Source organism: Euprymna scolopes, chromosome 14 (genome assembly GCF_053919585.1).
Source record: "Euprymna scolopes isolate OS-2025 chromosome 14, ASM5391958v1, whole genome shotgun sequence".
In the NCBI taxonomy this organism is placed as follows: Eukaryota; Metazoa; Mollusca; class Cephalopoda; order Sepiida; family Sepiolidae; genus Euprymna; species Euprymna scolopes.
This window is the reverse complement of record NC_136495.1, coordinates 123756174-123780881: the sequence shown is the minus strand read 5'-3', so window position 1 is coordinate 123780881 and position 24708 is coordinate 123756174. Positions and strand designations below refer to the sequence as shown.

The 24708-nt window shown below is 33.3% G+C and overlaps 1 protein-coding gene across 1 annotated transcript in view; it reads right to left on the bottom strand.

The window, feature by feature from the left end:
• The window catches only part of LOC145292801 (MAM and LDL-receptor class A domain-containing protein 2-like), a 228899-nt gene that overhangs the window by 136669 nt on the left and 67522 nt on the right, over nt 1-24708 (bottom strand). The window contains exons 24-30 of the mRNA XM_080138841.1: nt 21682-21772; nt 18240-18649; nt 16261-16378; nt 13844-13987; nt 9481-9737; nt 7371-7461; nt 3275-3391 (exon numbers count right to left, since the gene is read on the bottom strand). Coding sequence (XP_079994967.1) covers nt 3275-3391; nt 7371-7461; nt 9481-9737; nt 13844-13987; nt 16261-16378; nt 18240-18649; nt 21682-21772 — 1228 coding nt within the window. The remainder of the gene's footprint in view (nt 1-3274; nt 3392-7370; nt 7462-9480; nt 9738-13843; nt 13988-16260; nt 16379-18239; nt 18650-21681; nt 21773-24708) is intronic.

The following is a 24708-nucleotide window of genomic DNA, read 5'->3' as shown; positions in this document are numbered from 1 at the left end:
GATATATGTCTTTTATTTAATTCGTCGGCGTTTTAATACTAATTCATACCTGAAAAATTAAATTACATTATTTTATATGAATATTACTGCGAACACTATCGGAGCCTTATTTATTTTCCGTCATTTTAGACGGTGGCTATACATTATTTGTATTAGGTTGGTGCAAAAATAATGTCGCTTTTTAACACACACACACACACACACACACACACATATATATATATATATATATATATATATATATATATATATATATATATATAATGTTCAGCAAGTGTGAGAGAATATATATAATTATTTTCCACAGCCGAACCAACGTCGCAACTCAGTGTTTGCTCAGTTGGTAAAGTGCTCGCCTAGCATGCAAGAGGTTCGGTTTCAAATCCTCGGCGCGGATATGTCTCACTGATGAGCCCAAATGAGGGCGAAACTCGAGTCTTGGACTTCCGGTTTGTTGGCTTTCTTGGCTCTTGTGGGCTGGCTGCGACGTTGGTTCGGCTGTTGAAAATAATTATATATATATATCTGATAAAAAATACAACACTATTTTTGCATCAATCTAATCTTATTATTGATACGGTATTGATAAAAATAAAAAGCTAGATGTGTTCGTGTTTTTTGTGATAAGTCTATGTTTCGAAATGCTATAAGGGATACGTTCACATGCGACAGTGAAACCTTTCTGCTGACGCCACCGAGTTAGGTTTACACACCAAGAGCGACGTGAGATCATTTAAAGGAGCAGCGCACGTTGATTACAGAATTGTGACTTCTTTGCAGTAAAATAGAGCAAACAATGTTGGTGCTTCCCCTTTAAAGAAATTTCGGGAACAATTGTTTGGCTCTATAAAATGCTTACTATGATATGGTCAATACGAGACCTGTATGCGGATGCCTTATGAACTTATTACAAGTGCGTATTAGTCGATTACACATTCATTTTTCATCATAATTATTGGTTGGTTGGTTGTTTTTGTTTTACGGCATATCAACCCTTTTCAGGTTATTTAATGCCGAATCCAAAGATTTTGAAGAATCGTTTTTTAATAGAATATATTTGTTGTTTTCAAGTCGGTTTCTATTTAACCCATAGTTGGGACCCTAACAGGTACTACCACTCCGGGCCAGAGTGGACCTGGGAGCAATAGCAATTAAAGGCTGGCTCCACAAACTCCCAAACACCGCAAGCTGGGGCCTCACCACTGGATATAGTTTAAGGTCATATCCAGGACATTCATCATGGTTATTTTCCTTAAACTTTTTAACACGTTTATAATATATATATATATATATATATATATATATATATATATATATATATATATATATATAATTTACATACAGTGAACCTTGAACACAGTATTTAATCTTTCGCACAAGTGAGATATAAAACATGGTGTTTACTAAAATCTGTTCGACACGAAATATCTCCAGATTTTCCATAATCCATACTTTTTTCCATCTCGATTACAATCCACTTGATATTCTTGTACCGGCTGATTTTCACTGTGTTCTTACTCATATAGACCTTTGGCTTTCTATAAGTGACAATGAGCATTCTCAGTTTCTTTGTCAGTACTCTGCAGAGAATGCGTGGGAATTGAAAATCCCAGGCTAATTCAATTGTCGAGGTAGAAATATAAGAAACAGGAAGTGACGTGACTGTGTCGCTCTCCGGTTATCAGAGTTAAAGGACTACAATCGATTTAGCGTGGGAGTTTCAATTCCCACAAATTCCAGTCAAAGTGTGAACGGTGCTGCACATATGAAACCTTTGAAGTTTTTTAAACACTTCGAGAACTACTGTGTTACTGATCGATATTTGTTCCACACCGATTTTACACTATATCATTCCCATATCTATTTCTACATAAGTGTGGCGCAATGGAGAGCGTCCCTTTTGAGGAATTTAGGGGTTTCTACATTAATGAACCTTATGGCCAACTTGTCTGTACTTGTGAGGTGCAGATGTGTTAGGCAGGTGCTTAGTGGGTTCGGGAATGTTAGAGTATGTTGGCTGGGTTTGAATGACAGTCGTTTATTGCTATTCAACCAAGTCCAAACGATTTGAGATCCTAAAAAACGAAAGGTTAAACTCGGAGAACTCATCATCGAGGCATATGAAAACAAAGCAATGCTCAATCTTTATAAATATATCTTTCCCTCTTTTTATCTCTCTCTCTCTCTCTCTCTCTCTCTCTCTATTTCTCTCTTTTACTCCCCTTCTCCCTCTTTCTTCATTGAAAGAGAGAATTAAATATACTTTTATTGTTTTAATAAAGTTGAAGCTTGCATTCTGGAGTCTAGAGATGCGACATAGCAGTTTTAACTACATGCGTCTGGTTTCAACTGGCCTTTAAAAAAATATGCTAGTGTTAAATGTAAAATAAATTGTATATTTTGTTTATAAAAAGACATTTCTTCGCTGTTTCTATACAAGCGTTAAAGTTCAGTATGCAGTCCCAGCTGACGACGGAAATGCTGTTTCCGACGACGCAATGAAAACTAGAGAAGACACCCATGTCCGTCGGTTATAGCCGACGATATCTAAACCCGTTGCTTTAATATCTCCATGTGCCTATCGTTTGATATCGTTTATTCCCTCAGGCAGCTGGTTGCGTTCCCAAACAAGCAACTCTCCCCGGGAAACAATAGTGTCATATAAGAATCTCCGTGTCCTTATGTTTCTCAATATATACTAGCTATTATTATAGTTCTGTTTACAAGGTTCTGTCCCATTTAAACATCTGTGGGTGGCCAGTGTGACCTCCTATTCTACTAATTGGTCACCTCTTATAAAAGCCCAGGAAGAAAAATTAAAGCCACCATAAGTTGATTTGGTTGATTTTTTTTAAGGCATATCAAATCTTTTTGTGTTAGGGTTAGGGTTAGGGTTAGGGTTAGGGGTTGTGTTATTTAATGCCGAATCCAGTAACTATGGGAACATAATAATTCTTCGCGTTATTTATATTTTCGAATAGTTATTCATGGTGTTTAGTTTCGTTTGGTTGTTTTAGTTAGCAGCACAGCAACAATTTTCCGGTTATTTTATACCGAATCATTTAACCTTGGTAAAAGTTTATGCTTCAAGATGTTAATATCTGAAAATGTTTATTTATTAGTATTTGACTTGATTGTAGCCTCTTAGGGTATATAGAAACTTATCGCTTAGTTCCATCAGTTACAAATATTTTTAATTACCCATAAGCGCTTATTATTCGAAGCACTCTAGTTAAATACAAGGTATTGCATAGGTTGCGCTAATGTTTTCTACCTGTTCTCGTGCCTGTGCTGTGATCAGCGATTGGAGTCGGCGTCATTGCATGCTGCCATGGTCTGTAGCCCTTTTGTGGGATCCAGCCGCAGAGATTGAGGGAGAAATCACATATACCTGAAAGTAAACCAGTTAGACATCATTTACAACAAGTGATTTAAACGGTGACTTCAGAAAAGAGTAATCTTGTTAACATTTTAACAAATCTGTTGCCGTGATTTTAATGTAAACATACAAAATTGTCCGCAGTATAATACAGGTTACATTTAACAGGGAATATAAAATATTTTGTATATATAAACTTAGTTCCTTCTATACATATATATATATATATATATATATATATATATATATATATATATATATATATATATATATATATATATATATATTAGAACTCCGGGATACGGCATTAAAATTAGGGTGCTAATGCACTTACTGATCCGCGCTATTTTTTAAATCGTATTTCCTAGTTTTATTAACGTTTTATGATATTTTTTTTTATTCAATTGTAAGGTTAAAGTACAGAATAGGTACAAAAACCCTCCCCTCCCCATGGTAAGAATGGCTTTTTAAATGATAACTTTATTATTTCAGCACGGATCAATAAGTGCACGAGTACCAAAATTAGTAATAAAATACAGTACAATATATGATATACATGTATATAATCAAATAACATTATAAATGCTAGAGTTCCATCCTGGGCCCAATCTTTTCCTGATCTACATTAATGATCTTCCAAATAACATCCTTACAACATTCGTAGACATTTTTGCTGATGACACTACCATCTATGGTAGCACATCTAAGACAGTAAACGACCAAGTTCTCTTCGATTCTTTCTCTTCTGATCTTGAGCACGTGGTATAATGAGGAAAAGCGTGGCTGGTCACTTTTAATGCTTCTAAAACCAAGCATCTATCTTTACATCATCAACGTTCTGATCTACATCTGGCATCAATTAAAATGAATGGCTCTCGTCTTGGGGAGGCCTCAAGTTTTGACAAGCTTCTGGGCTTGACCATTACTCCTGATCTTAAATGGAACACGTACACCAAATCTGTTGCCAAGGCCGTTGAGAAAATGGTCGGATCCTTCTATCGATCCAGTAGATATCTCACTGCTGATGCAATTCTCTATCTATATAAGAGCTAGGTACGTGCAAGGATGGAATACTGTTGTCACATCTGGGTAGGAGCTGCTAGAAAGGACTTGTCCTGCCTTGATAGAATTCAAAATAGACTTCGTAGCCTCGTAGGAGATGTCTTTTTTTCTTCGCTGCAACCTCTATCTCACAGAAGAGATGTTGCGATTTTGCCTCTGCTTTATCGTTAATTTCATGGAAAGTGTTGGACTGAGCTTCGATTTATGGTCCCCCCTTGCGAATGACACGAAACACCCGTCTAGCTGAAAAAAACTATCAATAATCCCCCCCAGTCTTTATCTGTGCCTAAACCTAAACGTAGATTCCATGAACAATGCTATTTTCTTAGAACTGCACGCCTGTGGAATTGTCTTCCGTTTTCCTACTTTCCAGCTGACTACAATATGGTTGTCTTCAAGTCCAACTTAAACAAGTTCTTGATGAGCCATTCCACGTCTTACCAAATTTACCGAATTTCCATTACTAACGATTACTTTATTGTCCAACTGACTACTGTACACTCTTTACCTTTATCCTCGAGAGGTCTCTGGGCCTTGATAAGTGGTTATGGCTATGTAAAAAAAACACACACACCGTAAGGCAAGGGAAATGTCGTAACCAGGGGTCGGAACAAACATCGTATTCCATATCGTAAGCTGGAAAAACGTATGCCGGGGTTCTACTGTATATATATAATATAATAAAATAATAATTACTCTTCTATACCTAGAGTCGCTAGTATTTTATACTTACGCAATCATCAATGTAAGATTACAACACCTGCCGGTCGGGAGTTTCAGCTACGAAGCCACCTTTGACTCTATTTGCTTAGCTTTTCCCCCGGGCCACCAGACAATTGCCACAAAATACTTGCTTATCATTAGCTTAATCACTAACTATATATTACATATGCTAACTAATGAGCAAGTAATTTAATTTTATAAACTGTAATGAAAGGTTGTGTAGACTGCAGAATTTATAAAGTAAATCGAACTATAGTTAATGATTAACTTGTATTAATGAATATTATATTAAATCTCTGACGTATTCCTAATATTTTAATACACTAGTAAAAATAAATTAATAAGTTTTATCACATTATGTGGCTTATTTAATTGGTTTGGTTCTTAACTTATACATATATGTGAGTGGTTTCTATCAATTACAATGTATAAGGACCGCAGTATGGGGTTGATGTTTGTTGGTCGGAGTTAGGGTTATCGCAACTGCCCCCCCCCTAATTTATAAAATGTGTTGACTTAACCTATTTTAATGTTTGTATTGTTTTGTTTTTTTTTCTAACAATCCTATGTGTTTTCTTTTGAAACAATTTAGCATTTATTTGATCTTACAGCCCCCGAAGTGCTGTATTAATGTCGAAACTCGTGTAGGCTGTTCTATTGTAAACAAAAGTTTATACGCGCGTCTTTATAGAGTAGACAACAAATGTTTTATTGTGGCCTGCATGCATATAATATGTTACTTGAGTGTGGTCGTTTCTCCACAATTACACGTAGTTCATAAACGTGATACATAAACTTTTATAGACACCCTTTTTTTGTAATCAAACGGATAACAATATGTCTGCTTGTCACAGACCAAAAAAAAAAAAAAAAAAAAAAAAACACATACCTTATTTGTCCAAACCCCGAAAGAACGCCATAATAACGAGTTATATTTTAAACAACCTTTATTCACTTTCTGGATTCATTTTTCAAAGTGCGGCATGCTAACCTCTTTCTATATTTTCATAGGCTCTCTCCTTGTTCTTCTGATGGTATCGTCCACACATTCACTCGCTAAACGTTTCTAGCTAGCTTGATCGCTACTGGCTAAATACCTATTCCGTCAGCAAAAAACCCAATCAAGTGTCCAAGTACGTAAACCAAACTCACTTTATTTCTAACTAAATTCCACAACTACTCCGAAAATTCATGAATCGGCTTTGTTTATTTTATTTCTGGGTTAAATTCAAGACGAAACATTCCAAGCTATAAATCCACATTTTCCAAAACTTAAATAATTTTTTTTTCTATTAATAACAAGGTACCAGTTTACATATATTTTGTAATTTTAATGATTATAGGAGAAATGACGAGAGTGCGCAATTATCGACGCAAGCGCATATATTTGTTATTCAACGGTTACTACGTACACTTATAATCATCCATCGATACTTAGGTTTCAGAAATTTACCTCGTGGAATTAAAGATACTAAATGAAAACAGACTTTTTATTAAGACATACTATCATTACATCGACTGATGAACTGGTCCCATTTGTTATCGTTAATCCTGTGACGTGCTTTTCAAGTTTTTCTTTGAAACCGAAGGTACCAATAATTAGTGTGCGTTGTAAAAAAACAGTTCAACGTGTAGCCTAATGGACATTACTTACAACAAAGCTAGATAGTTTATGGTTCGATTATTGGCTAGGGATACTTGCTAGTTTAGCCGAACTTAAGTCTGTTTGTGGATTAATTATGCCTTAAGAAGTTAGTGTTTACGGAGAGCGTACGCGTCCAGAGAAGCAGGAGTTATTACTTTCTCAGAAATTCACAATCTGCATCGAGAAACTACTGTGAGTACGGGGCAATATTTGATGAGTTCATAGAATCAAACTCATAAGATAGTGCATCAGCATGATGGTTCAAAAAACAGTAGAACATAAATAAAGACCTTACATTCAAGAAAGCTGAAAAAGTGAGCCAAAACGACAAGGCGCTACATAATATAGTAGAAATAGAGAAGTTACGAAATTGTAACAATAACAAAAACAAAAATAAGAAAATGTAAACGGAAACTGAAGAAAAGGAAAATGAAATAGTAATAAAAACAATATATTATTATTATTTACTATGTGTATAAAATTAAGACCCTAAATTTATAAAAGTAATTAGTGTGAGTATAAAGTAATAGCTACAGTTTTAAAAAATATGGCAATACATACGTGAAGGTGCACACGGGTTACCATCCATGGCAAAATCATCCAGAGCGATCGTGTCGTAGTAACCGCCACTCGTCACTCCTTCAATAATAAGCTGAAATAAATTTATAAGTGTTTATGTACATTTTTATACGAAAAATCACCAACAAACACACACAGTCACGGACACAAACATATACGCATGCGATGTAGTAATTGGAACATTTAAAGTAGATTAATCTCTCTCTCTCTCTCTCTCTCTCTCTCTCTCTCTCTCTCTCTCTCTCTCTCTCTCTCTCTTTGTTTGTCAGTCGGTCTCCATATTTTCAAACTCTTTCTCCTACGAAACTAAAAGTCGCAAAGCGGCGCTAAGGGCCTCAAAAGATAGGATATTTACGGGCCGTTCTTTATGGGTATTTAACCGATTTGTACATCCATCTTAGTTTATTTTTGTTTTAAATTTTAATCGGTTGTTATGCGTGTCACGTTGATGCAGTGATACCGTCACCAGCTTTTGAATGCTTCAGTTTCGGTTTCGATTCTAGCTGATGGCACCTAAATATATATTTTCTTTCTACTTTTGTAACCACGACGTAATAATATATACGAAATATGGACAAATTAAAATATCATATTTAAGCGTATTTGGAGCCCGGAATATATAAAGTATTTTTACTTTGCTTGCATGCTTTTGGGTAATAAGAGAGGTATTTGCACTTGGAAAACATAGTTTCTAATTTGAATTACATCATAGAAAATAAAAACTCAATTAACGATGTTTTTTTTTTGGTTCTAGAAAAATAAATTATTTATTTATCTTAAAGAATAAACAAACTTTCTACTTTAAAAAAAGGTATTCTTAATGTTCTGACATATTTTATAAATAATCTAATCCGTTGGAAATATAAAATAACTTCACGTTAGGGTTTGCGTAAGTTGATAAAAATGCTGGTTGAGTTTTAATAGAATAAAATACGTATTACTTACGTTTGAAGTCAAACCAACGCATTATTACAATATAAACAGATATTTATTTTGTTTGCAATTTATATTGAAATTTATAAATATATTTCGACTCAGAAAAAATTACACTTCTTATTCCGGGTTACGTACAGATCTAATGAGCCCAACACAAGGGAAAACACAAGCTGTACAAGAAATACATCTCCCAGGTATTGTAATTAATCTTTTTATGTTTTTGATGTAAATGGCAATAATGTCCTTGTAACTTTGCTAAGCGGTGATATCGATGATCATTCTAAATTTATTTACGACGATACGTTTTATGTCTCACATGAATAAAACAAAAACAAAGAAAAAAACGAATAATTATTCACATTGCTTAAATTTCGCGCTTAAACCAAGCGACAACACAAGGATATAAACAGTTACCAAGACAAGACGTATCTTCTCCTCGGGAGGCTTCGACCTCTTATTATATCATTATGAAGAAGAAGAAAACAAACTTAATCGGACTGACATCGCCTTGATAAAGCCAGGTTATTGGCGAAAATTTGGAATTTAATAAAAACAAAAAAGTAAATAAAAAAATGATTTTATTATTTCACATTTTTAGGTTTTCAAATTTTCTTATTTAAATTCACTAAAAAAATGTTTTCTAAAATGTGTGACTTTATATTGAATAATCATTTATTCTCCCTAAGAAAGGATTTTATTTTTTTTAATTGTGCCACTCTTCGTTTATCTATTACTGAAATTAAATCTGCGTCATACCAGGCATTATCGAGTAATTATTCATCAGGTTTGATTTAATCGAAAAAAAAAATAACCAAAGTATGTCAAGTCCATGTTAGTCTGTATTATAGAGGAAAGGGGTCTTCATTATTATTTATAATTTTCCAAATATGACAGGAGACGTACATTTCTTTGAACTTTGTGTCAAACACTATTAAACTAGATTAAATACAACCCTCTAGAACAAATCGCGGTAATCCTTGAAGAAAATTCTTAAAAACTGAACCAAAGCGAGAAAAATTTCCAGTTCCATTTTTTTCGCATATTACTTTATACATTGTTTTCTCAGCATAAAAAAAAACAATTCATATAACAGGCATCGCGTACAAAATTTAAGATTAACCCAGACTGAAAAAAAAAAATTGAAAACTATCCTCACCTGATAATTAAATTTGCTATTGATGTTAAAGTGTCCATGCTTCCATCTGTCGCCTTGACCACCAGATTTCGTCCATCGTAGTGTTTTCGTCCCGTTCACAACCATATAAATGTTGAGTATACCTACTTGCGCGCCATACATGTGATAATAAAACGTGAAGCAGTTCCCTTTGCCGGTGGTCGGCCCAATAGTCGGAGTCGATAAGACGGCTGTCAGGCCTTTTTTTGTTGCAAAATGCTTCATATATATGTAATAACCTTTCAAAAAAAAAAAAAAAAAAAGACAAACATATACATAGAATTTCCAAATATACTTTGTTCATTTTTATGACATTGTAAGAAATAATCAATTCTAACGCCATCACTTCACATGAAAAAAAATTTCAGTCTCATTAAATTACAGAAAAAATATTTTCCGACATCATTAAATTACATTAAATACAGAAAAAATATTTTCCGACTACATTAAATTACATTAAATACAAAACAAATATTCTTCAGCATCATTTACTGCCATTAAAAATAATCGGACATTAAATTAATCCAGAAACATTAAATTACAGCAAATACAAAGAAGCATGTTCTTCATCACCATTAATAGACATTAAATACTTGATAACATCGCCCAAACTATTAATTTACATTAAATATAATCAAGAAAATAAGGCATATTGTGCGTTCTGCCCAGTTTACGTGAAAGGAATAGAAACACCTGAATCAAATATCAAACTGAAATAAATGACGTCATCAGAACCATATAAACGTGAAAACATAAATAAACAGATCATTTAGAGATATAAAACTCAGCTGGGCACCTAGAGTGACAAAATGAACATCAAGGTAATGGAAATAACTGCTTTATGCGTTAGAGGTCTCATAGTTGGTTGAATCACTAATACTAGAAATGCTTACAAGCACAAATAGTTCGCAAGTACAACAATGCACATTTTATTACGAATTGCCAAACATATAAATCATGTAATATTACAATACAGACCAACAATAATTTGGTACTCAGAAGTCGTTAAAGTCCTATTTTGTCACAAAGTGGGACATAGTTTTCACCCGGGGTAAAACCTTACATTTCTTGTTAGGTCCTTAACATCTATGTGCCACCTGTATTTGTATGCTTCAAGGGATGTCACTGATGTCCATCCAAACCGTTTTTTTTTTCGCCCAAATTCTTCTGCAAGACCGTTAAGAAGGTCAATAATCTGATTGAAAGACGACTTCGATAGCTAATTTGTTTTAATGATAAATCTAGTGTTTTAAATAAAAGCAGCGCTTAATTTGTCCCGTTTACAGTCTTAAGTACTTATGTTCATTCGTTAAACCAAGTTTTAATTGAAAATAAATTATTTCTTTTATCTCTCAAGTTTATTTTTTAAATACAATTTTACGCAATCAACGGGCAGATTGAAAAAAAAAAACAAAGAATATTTGTGTGTGTGTGTTTTTTTACGTTATTTTGATATTTTGAACCATGCTCTTATCATAATTGCTGTTATATCGACAATGGTCGGTATATTATAGCTTTCCGTTTTATTTTTGTCTATATTCCGTAAGTGTTGACCTTTACTTAATTTGAAGTTGAAAAATTTATATGAAACATTATATATTATTTATTGTATATTATACAACTTGTGCCGCCTCTTCTTTGGTTAAATTACAAAACACGGGTTTTCTTTTAGGTAGAGGCTATTATTCACGTAAACATATATAGAAAACACTTGCAGAAATGAGAAAGGAATACACATAGCAACACACTTAGCTTATTCTGAGAAGTATATAAAAACATACTAGGATACGGGACTCAATTCATGGCTAACAATTTACACTTGCGTCTTATCTTGGGCAAGATATTACTTTCTGTGCTTATTCGCTATGATGGCTAACAAAAACCAAATATTACCATACTATTTGGAGTATATGATGTCTGATTTTAATTTCTGATTATTAAACAAAGTCACGCTTCCAGCACCACAACCGTTAATAAATTCTTATGTTATCGATTACAATTAAACCCCTATTCTTTTGATTTCGCTGTCTAGCACAGACACGCTTCTAATAATTAATATCATAATTAACGCGTTGGTATTTTGCTCAGAAGGTGTCCATGTATTCATTGATATGTTTTATAAATATACTAAAATTAAATTTTATTATAGAAATTAGAAAGTTAAATAACGATGTGTTTGCGTTTTTTCTCCAAAATAAAGTATATATTTATCTTATAGAATAAACAAGTTTCGTCTTATATCATTTTTTTATTACATTTTCACCCCAAACATTGTCACGTTTATGTAGGGGGCTACTATCAGGGGCATAAGCTACAGAGGTACTATGTGGGGAGTTGGGCAGCAAGATGTCGGTTCACGTTACACTTGAACTTCTGCATATCAGTACAGTTTGGGAAGCATGAACCCGGAAGGGAATTCCAAAGACTAGCGGTTCTGGGGAAGAAACTACCGGAGTAGAAGGCTCTCTTACATCTAGAGATCTCTACTGTGAAGGGGTGGGATTTAGATGCTTGTAGAGTTTGTCGGGGGATTTACGTCGAGGAGGTACGAGTGCTTGCAGTTCGTCGGAGCATTCACCGTTAAAATACTTGTAGAACAGGCAGAAGGATGCTACATTTCGTCGATGGGACAGTGACTGAAACTTAGATGACTGTTAAGGACCTATTAGGTTAGCGACTCTCTTTTGAACCTCGTCTATAACTTAGAGACTAGTTTTTGATTAAGAAGCATTTAATTAAGTATTCTTCCAGTGATACCGTAATCTGATTTTCCTGAGAATACCTTCATGTCATACCTTGTCAAAAGCCTTAGATATATCTATAGCTACCGTTCTACCCTGCTCTGCTTTGTCCAGTGATTGGTATATACGCTCAGAGATTACAGTTAGGATGTCTGCTGTGGAACGGGCTTGCCTAAATCCATATTGTTAGTCGGTCAGAAGTTTAGTACCTGTAAGGTGATGGACAAGAGCTTGGTTAATTATGAACTCAAATATTTTGGCGAAAAGTGGGAGGAGGCTAATGGGGCGGTAATTTACTGGGTCAGTTCTTTCGCAAGAATTTCTGAAAACTGGTACCACAGAAGCAGTTTTTCAGCAGGCAGCAAATCAAGTTTCATTAAGGCATTTGTTGTAAAGTTTGGAAAGAACTGGAGCTACTTCGGCGGAGCATTTTTTAATAGCACAGCTGGGATGAGATCTGGTCCACATGCTTTTGAAGTGTCAAGATTTTTTATGATAGCATGCACCTGAGAAATGGTGATTTTCAGATCGTCTAGTGTGGGGTCTGTACGCAAAGGAAAGTCAGGGAGCAGGTGGTTAGCAGGGTCCAGTGTGGAGTTCGAGGCAAACCGACTGGCAAGCATGTTAGCCTTCTCGGTTGCTGAGCAAACAACCTCATGATTGTTGTATAGTTGGGGAATTGTTGATTGTTCATTATTTACTACACTGTTGTAGATTTTCCAGAAGTTACGGGTTTCTAATTTCTGTGCTTCAATGCGTTTTTTTGGTGGTTCTAGTAAATTCTCTCTTAGCTGTCGCTATTTCTTTCTTACAGTTACTTTGGGCTTCTATATACTTCTGTCTGTTTGAACTGGATTATGTCGTTTCAATCTGCAGTATGCAAGCTGCCTTTGCGCGATGGCAGCTGCACAAGTAGAAGTACACGATTGGGAAGAGTGGGGTTCCTATAAAATGTTTTCCTAAATTTCTGACATTTTTTTATGTAAGACATTTGTTCCTTTGGAGACATAAAATCGCTCATTGAGGTGTTAGGCACTGTTGGTTTAAATGTATCTTGTGCTACACGTGGCTGCGTGTAATGAGTTAATCAGAAAAGTATTTGAACTTGGAAAACATTGTTTCATATTTGTATTACGTCATCAAAATTAGAAAGGCAAATAACGTTGTATTTGTGTTTTTCTCAAAAATAAATAAATTGTTTATCTTAAGCAATAAACAAGCTTTCAACTTATAAAGAGGTTCTGATATTTTTTCTTTGTAAATTATCTTTTCCGTTGGAGATGTAAACTCCCTTGTGTATAGTAGTGTGTGGAGATGTTTAAATAAAATTAGCACTAGTCCTTTTTTCGAATGTCACTTTCATGATATAAATTTTCCATCAAAAGCGACTATTTAAATCTAGAAATATAGAGTTAACGATATTAAAAATCACTATTTTTTTAAGAATTAAAAGTGACATTTCAATACAGCAATGGCGTATCACAACAATATTTACCCTGAAAGTTTCTCTTATATCCAAATTGTGAGTTTTTTTTTCTTTATGACGCCATTAAAGTAGAAGCGTATTGGCAGAATAATAAATAATTCTTATTTTATTTACTTACCTGAACCGGAGTGATCTGCCCGTGGTCCGGTGTTGTACCTGCGACTTTTCCCTTTTATTATTTCCCAGTTATAATCGTCGGTTGAACTTTGTTGCAATTGACAAAGTTTTCCATCATCGAAACTACACTCAACCATTTCAAAAGCTGTATAAAATGATACAATTAAAATTATAGTATCGTTTTAATAAATGCGAATTATATAGTATCATATGTATAAATAAACCATAGCATTTATCGTGTTTACATATATGAAGACACACACACACACACACGGGCATGCACACACACACATACACAGGCATATATATATATATATATATATATATATAGAGAGAGAGAGAGAGAGAGAGAGAGAGAGATAGATAGATAGATAGATATATGAAGTAGAAAATGTGTCGGCCAGTAGTAGCATCTTAAAATATATGAAAAAAATAGAATAAACTGTTCTAAAACACACTAAGGCGCAAACTGAATTCGTTTTCTTTCCTTTTTAAGGTGAAATATTAATTAATTTCGGGTTTAAAATCCCTCGTCAGAGAAGGAGTTTTATATTTTTATTATTTTTTTAGTTTTGTTGCTTTTTTCTTTCGATGAAAAAGGGAGAGAAAAAAAGCAGTGTTGCTTGAAGAAGCGCAATGATACTCTGTCCTTTCTTTTCTTTTTCCTTTTTAACTCTGTCCTGTCCTTTCTTTTTTTTTCTTCCAGTTTTTACCTTCTACTTGCTCGCATCTCTTTTCGTTCCCTCGGTATAATCCGGCAGTTTCTGTTGTCCTCCGTAATTTGCTGAGTGAGATTCAGAGAAAAACACGCTTTAAACTGTACAAGTACCACATTCCCAATCTACACAACCACAAAATATTTACAATAATGACGTGTAAAATACATAAATGTTTATATCTTTACGTACACACTTTGTTTTCTTTTCAATTTGGATTTTGGTGTTTGTGAAAATCTGGCTATAGTTATCAATTTGGCCTTTTTTAGTTTTTTTTCCTATTTTATTTGGCTTCAAACACATAGTTGAGTTTGGCAAGCCAATTAGGATCAGCTATTGGACACGTTAATCTTTTTAGAACCTTTAAAACACACATAATTTTCAGATTGCAAAATATTTTTTTAAAAAAGTAAAGGACTTTGAGGACCTAAACAATGCTGCCCTACCATTTATTTATTTTTTTATTTTTCACTTATACGTAAATATTTTAGGCGATTATCAGCGTTTACATGCTTAAATTATTAATTATTGCGTTTTACTACAATGAACACACACTTTTTCACCACTCTGGTTGATAATTCTGCCACTAGCATTTACATGTTTCCTTTTCAATTATTCGCAAATCTCTACAGAGCTTATCATAGATTATGAGCTTAGCTTTTACATTAGCAAAATACTTTGTGCGAAAAAAATTGTATACACTTTAACCAATAGAAAAGGGAAGCATTTAACGGCTAGGGGCAACATTAACAACTGACGTGGCAACAAAAATGTGTGTTCCATTTATTAGAACGTTATCATTTAAAATTGGCCCCCCCGTCCCCGAATATTGAAATCATTAAAAATACTACCTTATATTTCTTTTTTAATCAGAAGATCATGTCTGTACTCGATGATAATCACCGAAAAATGTACGACAAAGTTAAAAATGTAAGATTTAAAGACTATACGGGAATCATTGTTCAGGTCTGCCGCAGCTTTTGTAAGTTGTTTCTTTTCCTCGTGACACAATGTTCCCTCCGAAATAAATGCACTGGGTTATATTAATTTTTGGTTCATTCTTTTATTTTAATTATACATTACAGGCTAACGGTAATAACTGCTATCTACTAGGCCACACCGCCCTACTTTATTTGACACGGTAAGTGAAAGCACAGAACAATCACAGCACATAATCAAATACACATGTTAAGAATGCGTTTATAGATACTAACGTTGGCACTTTGGCACGTACATTAATTTGGGCCACAGCATATTTTTTACAGATGTAGTGAGTGGAAGACTACCACCGGGCAACGCCGGTACACGAATCCTGCTAGTAAATAAATAAAATCTTAGAAAAGATCGTACGCCTAAACTATTATTGATTTGAAATCTCTGGAACTGATATAAATTATATACCATACATTTTCTCATGTCAATATATATAATTCCAGGTTAAAATATTCAAATATGAAAACATGAATTCAACGAGGTTATTAATAGTGCGTAATAAATAGAACAGGATATACTTTTTTTATATTCATATAAACATAATTGCATGGTCACGGCACAGACGATGATGTTTTGGGTAGTTAGCTATGAATATCTAATTACCTCATCTGTCGACACAAAAATTACCTTCCTCTAAAAGTTGGTATAAGAGTAAATATATAAGTAGACCATTTTGTGATGAAGCAATACGTATAAATGTTGTTCCTACCAATTTGTTTCGGATCTGCATATGTGGGCACGATATCACATTCTCCGATACTGACACCAACGTCATCAATCGCGATGTCCCCACGGTGACCACCTCCACGGACTCCTTCAAATATTAACTGGATAAAAATACAAGCAAAAATTAGCAAATAAATGGTTGACATTAAGAGGCAAATATAGAGAGAAATTATTTTTTCTTGGTTTCTTTTCATTTATGATTATATCGATTTTTCTGATGTCATTCTTAAAAATAAATGCCCAGAAATACAATTCACCATAACATTTATAACTATGGAACTCACTCATCTCACTAGAAATGTGTTATCTAAGTTGAGAAAAAAAAACCTACTAAAACCCAAGATTGTGTTTAGTAATAGATAAAAAACTACTAAAACCCAAGATTTTGTTTAGTAATAGATAAAAAAACCCAAAAATTACTAAAAATCAAGATTGTGTTTAGTAATAGATAAAATAATACTAAAACCCAAGATTTTGTTTAGTAATAGATAAAAAATAAAAAAAAACTACTAAAAAATCAAGATTGTGTTTAGTAATAGATAAAAAACTACTAAAACCCAAGATTTTGTTTAGTAATAGATAAAAAAACAAAAAAAACTACTAAAAAATCAAGATTGTGTTTAGTAATAGATAAAAAACTACTAAAACCCAAGATTTTGTTTAGTAATAGATAAAAAAACCCAAAAATTACTAAAAATCAAGATTGTGTTTAGTAATAGATAAAATAATACTAAAACCCAAGATTTTGTTTAGTAATAGATAAAAAATAAAAAAAAACTACTAAAAAATCAAGATTGTGTTTAGTAATAGATAAAAAAACAAAAAAAAATTACTAAAACCCAAGATTGTGTTTAATAATAGATAAAAAACTACTAAAACCCAAGATTGTGTTTAGTAATAGATAAAAAACTACTAAAACCCAAGATTTTGTTTAGTAATAGATAAAAAACCCCAAAAATTACTAAAAATCAAGATTGTGTTTAGTAATAGATAAAATAATACTAAAACCCAAGATTTTGTTTAGTAATAGGTAAAAAATAAAAAAAAAACTACTAAAAAATCAAGATTGTGTTTAGTAATAGATAAAAAAAAAACTACTGAAACCCAAGATTGTGTTTAGTAATAGATAAACAACCCAAAATTTAAAATTTCCGATATATTTGTATTAGTTTGTGCATTCGTAAACTATTCATAGCTAAAAGTGGGTAATTTTTTATAACTTACTTATATATTTGTCAAGTTAGCTGAAACGGTAGCGAATGCGGCTGGAAAACTAGCTGATGACACCCGAATCATTTTTTGAAACTTTTGAAATCAGTACTAACTATCTATCTATCTGTCCCTCACTCACTCTCTCTCTTTATATATATATATATATATATATATATATATATATATATATATATATATATATATATTGTTTTTTAAAGTATAATTTATCCATTGCCAAGTGTATTGTGGCAGAATATAACGAAATTCGAAACCGGGACCCCACGGTAATGAGCCTAAACTCATACCATTCGTCCGTCCCGCACGACTGTTTGGATATATCGCGATTTACTTAGATGGTATTTGTTTTTGTTTTTGCGATACGCTATGAAAAACGTTTAAAAAAACAATATATATGCCGCTCCCAATATGGGGGTACGAAATTGGTTAAAGGAAAAATTATTCCTAACTCGCATTTAGGTGAAAATGCACTTTCGTAAATAATTGAATTCATTCAAACATATCGCAAAAACAAAAACAAATAACATCTCCCCCTCCTCCCTCTCGATATATATATATATATATATATATATATATATATATATATATAATTACTTCCGTTATAATGATACGAAATCTGCATGAATTAACATATATATATTTAATCGTATTTTATCATCGACACGATCGGACGCCCTCTCCTCACTGGTAATATGAGAGAATTCATGAAATATAGATAAAGTCGCTCCTTACATGATATGGCTTATTCGTATAAACCAAGTCGACATTTAGTTGTGCATATAACCAACCGGGACCATTATCTCCCTGCTGGCTCCACACATAACCTTCCCTATTGTCGTCCGCATTCTGAACAAGAACATTCAAAGTATCCACATCTTCTCCATACATTTGGTACCAAAAACTGAGACACAAGCTCCTGTTCGAGGGAAGAAAATCTTCACTCTGAATGCGCGCGGTGTCTCCAGGCGCTTGCGGGTTGCTTGTCTCGATGTAAATGTAGTATCCGTCCGGATTTCGCAAGGTATGATCAGAATTCGGACCCGTGTTAGAAGTGTCGGTATTTCCTCGTCCTCTTAACCAATCAAACTGATCTGACCTTAAGTTCTTCCATGTGCAGAAATCTTTCTCGAAATCACAAAATCCTGAATTAATAAAGAAAATTAATGTAAGCGTGCGCTAAGAAAATAACAGCAGTTTAAATTTGCTTTGCTTAAATGTTGTAATTTATGACCTAATTTAAAAAAAAGTAAAAGATAAGAAAAACAATCAAAATAATGCCGTAAGTAAAATCCATGGAACAGTATGAATTGAAGAATATGTATCGTCAGTGTTTGTTATATGCGACCGTTGCCAACACGAAAACAAAATGCAATGCTTGAAATTACAATAGAAATATATGCGAACTTTAAAAGTAATATTGTTCAGCTTAAACATGGAAAAATTAAGGACTAGTTACTAAAATTGAGAAAAGAAAAGAAGATATTCTGGTGAAAAAAATATGATAAATTTATTACTTAAAATATTGCAGCATTAAGAATTGATTATTTAATGTTAAATTGAATTTTTTTAAAATTAATGTTGCAATATTTTAAGTTATAAATTAATTATATTTAAAAAAATATTTTTACTAGAATATCTTGTCCTTTTCTTTCCCAGTTTAAACAACTAGTCCTTTATTTTTCCATGTCTAAGCTTAACCATATCAATTTTCATGCTCGTATTTTTCTATTGTAATCCATAATTTTCCTAGGCTTCCAATAAATTCACTTGTTCTTTGTTTAATTTCAGTCTTACCTTTTTGCCCCCATAAACATAACATACACATTTGTAATAACAATGTACGCCACTCGTCGGCTTCAATAAAATCCCCCTAATTATCTCCCTTTCATTCTTTCATTCTGTCTATTTCACTTGTTACTTCTCTTTTCGCGACAGTGAATTAGTAGCAACATTAATCGATGAAGTGACGTGGTTGCTATGGAAACGAGTTAGAAAAACGTACCTCACCTCCTTACGTTTTTTTTAGATTTCGAACACCACTAAATTAATCATAACTTTTGTTTTACTGAACGAAAATTGAAAAAAATTATTTCCACACTATAGCTGAGAAGGTGATCCATAAACTGTAATAATTGTTTGAAATTTGGGTAGAAAATGGATGAGCGATAAAGCTTTAAAGCAGTTCTCAATGACTAAAACTGCCTCTTAATCATATATGCAAACACTACCGTGTATGAATGATAGGATAACGTTTGTGTTATTTAGTTAGTAAGTTAACCTACATTTATATTTGTGTTATTTTAAGATAAGTTTACTGATTAAAGAAGATAAATCGTAGAACCTGCCGCGCTGTTGAATGGAGTTTTAATTTGCAATGAGCGTTGATTCAAGAAGTTTTTGTGTAGATTTGTTTAAGATGAATTTAATGAGTTTAGATGTTTTAAGTGTAAACTATGACTATGCTGTAATGAATGAGAGAGCAATACATCCACGAAATTGAAGCATTTATAGATCTTTTCTGTCCATCAAACCTTTTTCAGGGGCCCTGATGAGTTCACTAACGTATATCTGATGGCAATTATTACCAGGGGCAGTTTGGTCTTAATTTATATATATATATATATATATATATATATATATATATATATATATATATATATATGTGTGTGTGTGTGTGTGTGTGTGTGTGTGCATATACAATAATTACTATAATAATTTTTAAGTACCTACTAGTGTGTCATCCTTTGGGAAGTCATCAGTGCAATGAGTTACGATTACAGCCGGTCGAGTGATTCGAACCCGATCACGAAGTTATTTCCGACTCCATTAGCAAGGAACAAATCAAACGGTCAACTTCAACCGCGAGAAATTAAGTTGAAATTTATACATTTATTATATATATATATATATATATATATATATATATATATATATATATATATATACTAGAAAAAAGTACCCGTGGTTGACTGGGTTCAAAAATAACCTAAAGAAAATGGAATCTGATTTATGAAAGTATGATAGGTTATGAAAAGGAAGGGTTGTAAAGAGGTAGCTTCGAATTTGGGGGTATCAAAATTAAAGCAAAATATGATGAAAGTAAAAATAAAATAGATAAACCCCATAATTTATTATACTATACCTGTTCACACTGAAACACTTATCACAATATTCTGTGGATCTATATTAAAAAACCTCGTTAAACTTTATGACATATTTCCATTCTATGGAGGCCAGGCGCGAACGAACACCCCATATTTTTATTATACCATATTTCTTCAAACTGAAACATAATTATCAAAATATACTTACGTAGAGAGATATGAAAAGTCTTTATTAAAGTTTGTGCCTATTTCCATTCTATGGGGGCCAGGCGAGAACGCAGACCCCACAATTTTATTATACCATCCCTATTTAAGTTAAAACATACTTATCAAAGTATTATTATGTACATCTATATCAAAAACACTTGTAAACGTTTTTTTTTTTAATTTTAAATTTTTTTTATTTCCATACTTTGTGGACCAGGCGCGTACGCAAGCCCCAGAATTCCAATGAACCACCGTTCTGCAATATCAAACATACCCATTCTTGTGTCTCGATACATCTTCTATCATTATATGTGACCAGTTTTCTATAATAGTCAACCATATAGGAGCCTATTCGCGACCAGACATACACACAGAGGCTCAGCTTTATATTATATTATATATATGTGTGTGTGTGTGTGTGTGTGTGTGTGTGTGCGTGTGTGTTTGTGTGTGTGTTACCCCGTAGAAACAAATAATTCTGAATATAATGCCAGCGTTCATACGCTGCTTCTCTTGCTAATAAACAATAGTAAAATATAACTGCGCCTGAACCAACGCCAATGATCTCAGCTCGAGATACGAGTGGAAATAAACGTTCACGAGGGCTGTATAATTCTTTGGATGCAGGGAGGTTATTGATTTAATAATGGTTACTAGTTGAATATATATAAAAAAAAAGAATAGTTATTGAGATTTTGTAATTGTTAATGCTGTGACTGCTAGGAATCAAAACAACCTTTTTTTTACTACCAACTAAGTTTGAGAGAAGGGAGATTACAAGTGTTCTTATTAATATTTTTCATTAGATGCAAATGAGCTCGATGGTATCCTAATGTGGAAAACGGAAAGTATTTAGTTTTTACCTGGGAGGTTACATGGTCCATTTGTCATAGATATGTCATCGATAGCAATGTCACTGAGCGAACCCTTCCCTATTACGCCTTCAAAAATTATCTGAAAAAAAAAAGAAAAAAAATCATTAACATTAAGAGTTAAGGACGTGTTTTTCAGATTTTGATAGATTCGTTCAAGACTTTATTTCGGTTGTTAAATGGCTAATAAATAATCCATGATTATAATACCGAACTGATTGCCGGGTGTTGAAATGAAAATAAATACCAAATATGGTGGAATTACCATTGGTAGCTGAGCCGGTTTCTTCCAAAGGAGTAAGTTCTTACAAATATTATATTCATACGTTGCCCTCAATCGCATGTATATTCCGATCAAGGGAGATGACGACAATAGGTTTGGCTTATCGTGCAGGGGGGGGGGTGAGTTATGGGGCTGGCAAAGATAGTGAATTCAATTAATTATCTGAGTTAATTTAGTGGGAAACTAGGAATGTCATAACTGCTTGTATTAAGATTGTTTAAAAAAACACACTTTTACTTTATTCTGATAACGGTCACATTTTATTTTCTAAATAGTGTTTCTTTATGTTTCAAGAAGTTATAGTAGGTTTGTAATTTTTGGACATTCATGTAATGTATCATTTACCCACATTTGTCGAAATTTAGATGTTAATAAGAATGTTGTTCATGTTCGGTTACTGGATTGGTTTAATTACCCTGAGAAGTTCATTGTTGTAAATGCTACGTAATTATTTATTTGTTCAGATAAATATCTGAAGTGACAACAGATTTGTCTAATCTAAATCGATAGTAAATTGGTTGGTTTATAAGTGATAGCACAGTTTGTCATTTTAAATTTTGTCGTTATAGATAAGAAATTATTTATTTTATTGGTGACCATAAGAAGCGCACCCTTACATATGATACGCCTTCAATAAGTTAACGATTTTTTTTTGTACAGCCATTTAAAATTGGCGTAGATTTTTGAAAACTCAGTATGTTATTCCTATACATCTTATGAGATTTTTTCTCAAGGTTTATGATTTCTGATTCAAATAAACAGATAAAGTAGGAATTAGAATACACACTACTAAAGCCTGAGTGTAACAGCTAGCGAATTTCAAATATGCAATTTGGACGTGAGGACAGTTTAGACAACAATATACAATAAAATTATGTTTTAACTTGGGAATAATACCGCAGAAACGTATAGAATGCTTCAGACTGTTTTTGGACCATCTTGCATGAATTAGGCATCAGTATTTGAGATGCATTAGAAATTCAAGGCAGGCACGGAGTCTGTAAGGAATAATTACAGGTGTGGTAGCAGTAAGGAAGAGAGAACACAAGAGTTGATTGGCCAAATAAAGAATTTCATGGGTAAGTACTGTCGTGTATCTATAGAGATAATAAGTGAAAAGTTTGACGTCAGTGTGGGAACTGTATCATAATAATCGCGAGAACTGAAGATGCGGAAGATTTCACACATCTATACTTGCCACAGTCTCTTTTACCAAGATGAGTATCAAGATAGTTCCTTAGCCTCCCTATAGTCCTGACCTTGTTCCCTGTGACTATTGGTTATTCCCTAAAGTCAGGCAAAACTATAGCGGCTGTCGTTGTGAGGCCATTTTAGAGATGAAAGAGGCTGTGACGAGGGTCATTGAGACACTCACACAAGAAGACTTTCCATGGGGTCTTCTCGTAGTTGTTGGAACGGTACAACAAATGCATTGCAACCGGGGGAGATTACTTCGAAAGGTGACGAACGTTTCATGTGTGTACTATCAATAAAAGTGCCCATATAAAAAAAGTCTGGAAACATTCACAGCACCTCGTATCATGTGTTTTGTAGGCATTTTGAAATTTTTTGCAATTAATATGCCTTTTGTTACAGTAAAAAATGTGTATGTGTTTATTGTGTTATGTAGAGTATTTATTATGTGTTCATTTTACTTAATGTTGTCTGTTATTCCTTTGGCCTTTGATGTAGTTGGGGAATCTTTCTTTAAATAGAGATGGTTTAATGCTTGTAACTTTATTATAAAAGACTGCTTGGGGACGAGGGGTATACATTTGGCTCATAATATTGGGATTTTGAGGGATGTTTTTTTTTTACATCATGGAGTCACTTCATTTCAAAGTCGATGATCCAAGTATTGTTGCAAGTTAGCAAATTTTAATTATTTTATAGTCGCTATAATTAAGAATATTTAAACATACAATTTTATCAACGTCGAGCGTTACTATTATTCATTATTAGTTTTTTTTTCTTTATAGGGATTGTATAAGTTAATGTGTGGATTGAATATTATGCTGATTGTAATTATATTGTGTTATTATGGTTTGTTGAAAATTTTTGTAAGCTGAAAAATTGATGTAGTAATTATTTCGTTGCTGTTGTAGGATATATATATATATATATTTATTTATATTTATATATATATATGTGCGTGTGTGCTTTTATGTGTGTGTGCGTGCGTGTGTGCGTGTGTGTGTGTGTAAGGTTAGTGAGAGAGAATTCCAGCAAAGTACTCGATTAAAATGTCAAATATAAGAGCCTAATATATATTTACATTTTATAGATATAATCAGAGTGCAGCGTAGGCGACCAAGTATAGGTGCCCTTTTTTACAAAGGAGTCACCACTTATCAAGGCCCGGATGTCACTCGAGGATAAGGATTAATGAGTGTACAGTGGTCAAAGGGAACATGTAGTAATCGTTAGTAGTGGGAATTAGGTTAATTGGATTACTTAAGAAGATGACTCATCAAGAATTTGTTCACGTTGGAGTTGAAGACAACCATATTGTAATCATTTGGAACGAAGGAAAGCGACACAGAGTTCCATATACGTGCAATTCTATGAAAGAAGCTTTGTTCATGGAATCAATGTTTAGGTACAGATAAAGAGTGGGGGAAATTATTAATAGTGGTTTCAGATAGACGAGTGTTTTTCGTAAAAGTAAAGACAGATTGGACCATAGATTGGAGCTCAGACGAGGACTTGCAACGAAAATTACGATAAAGGAGATA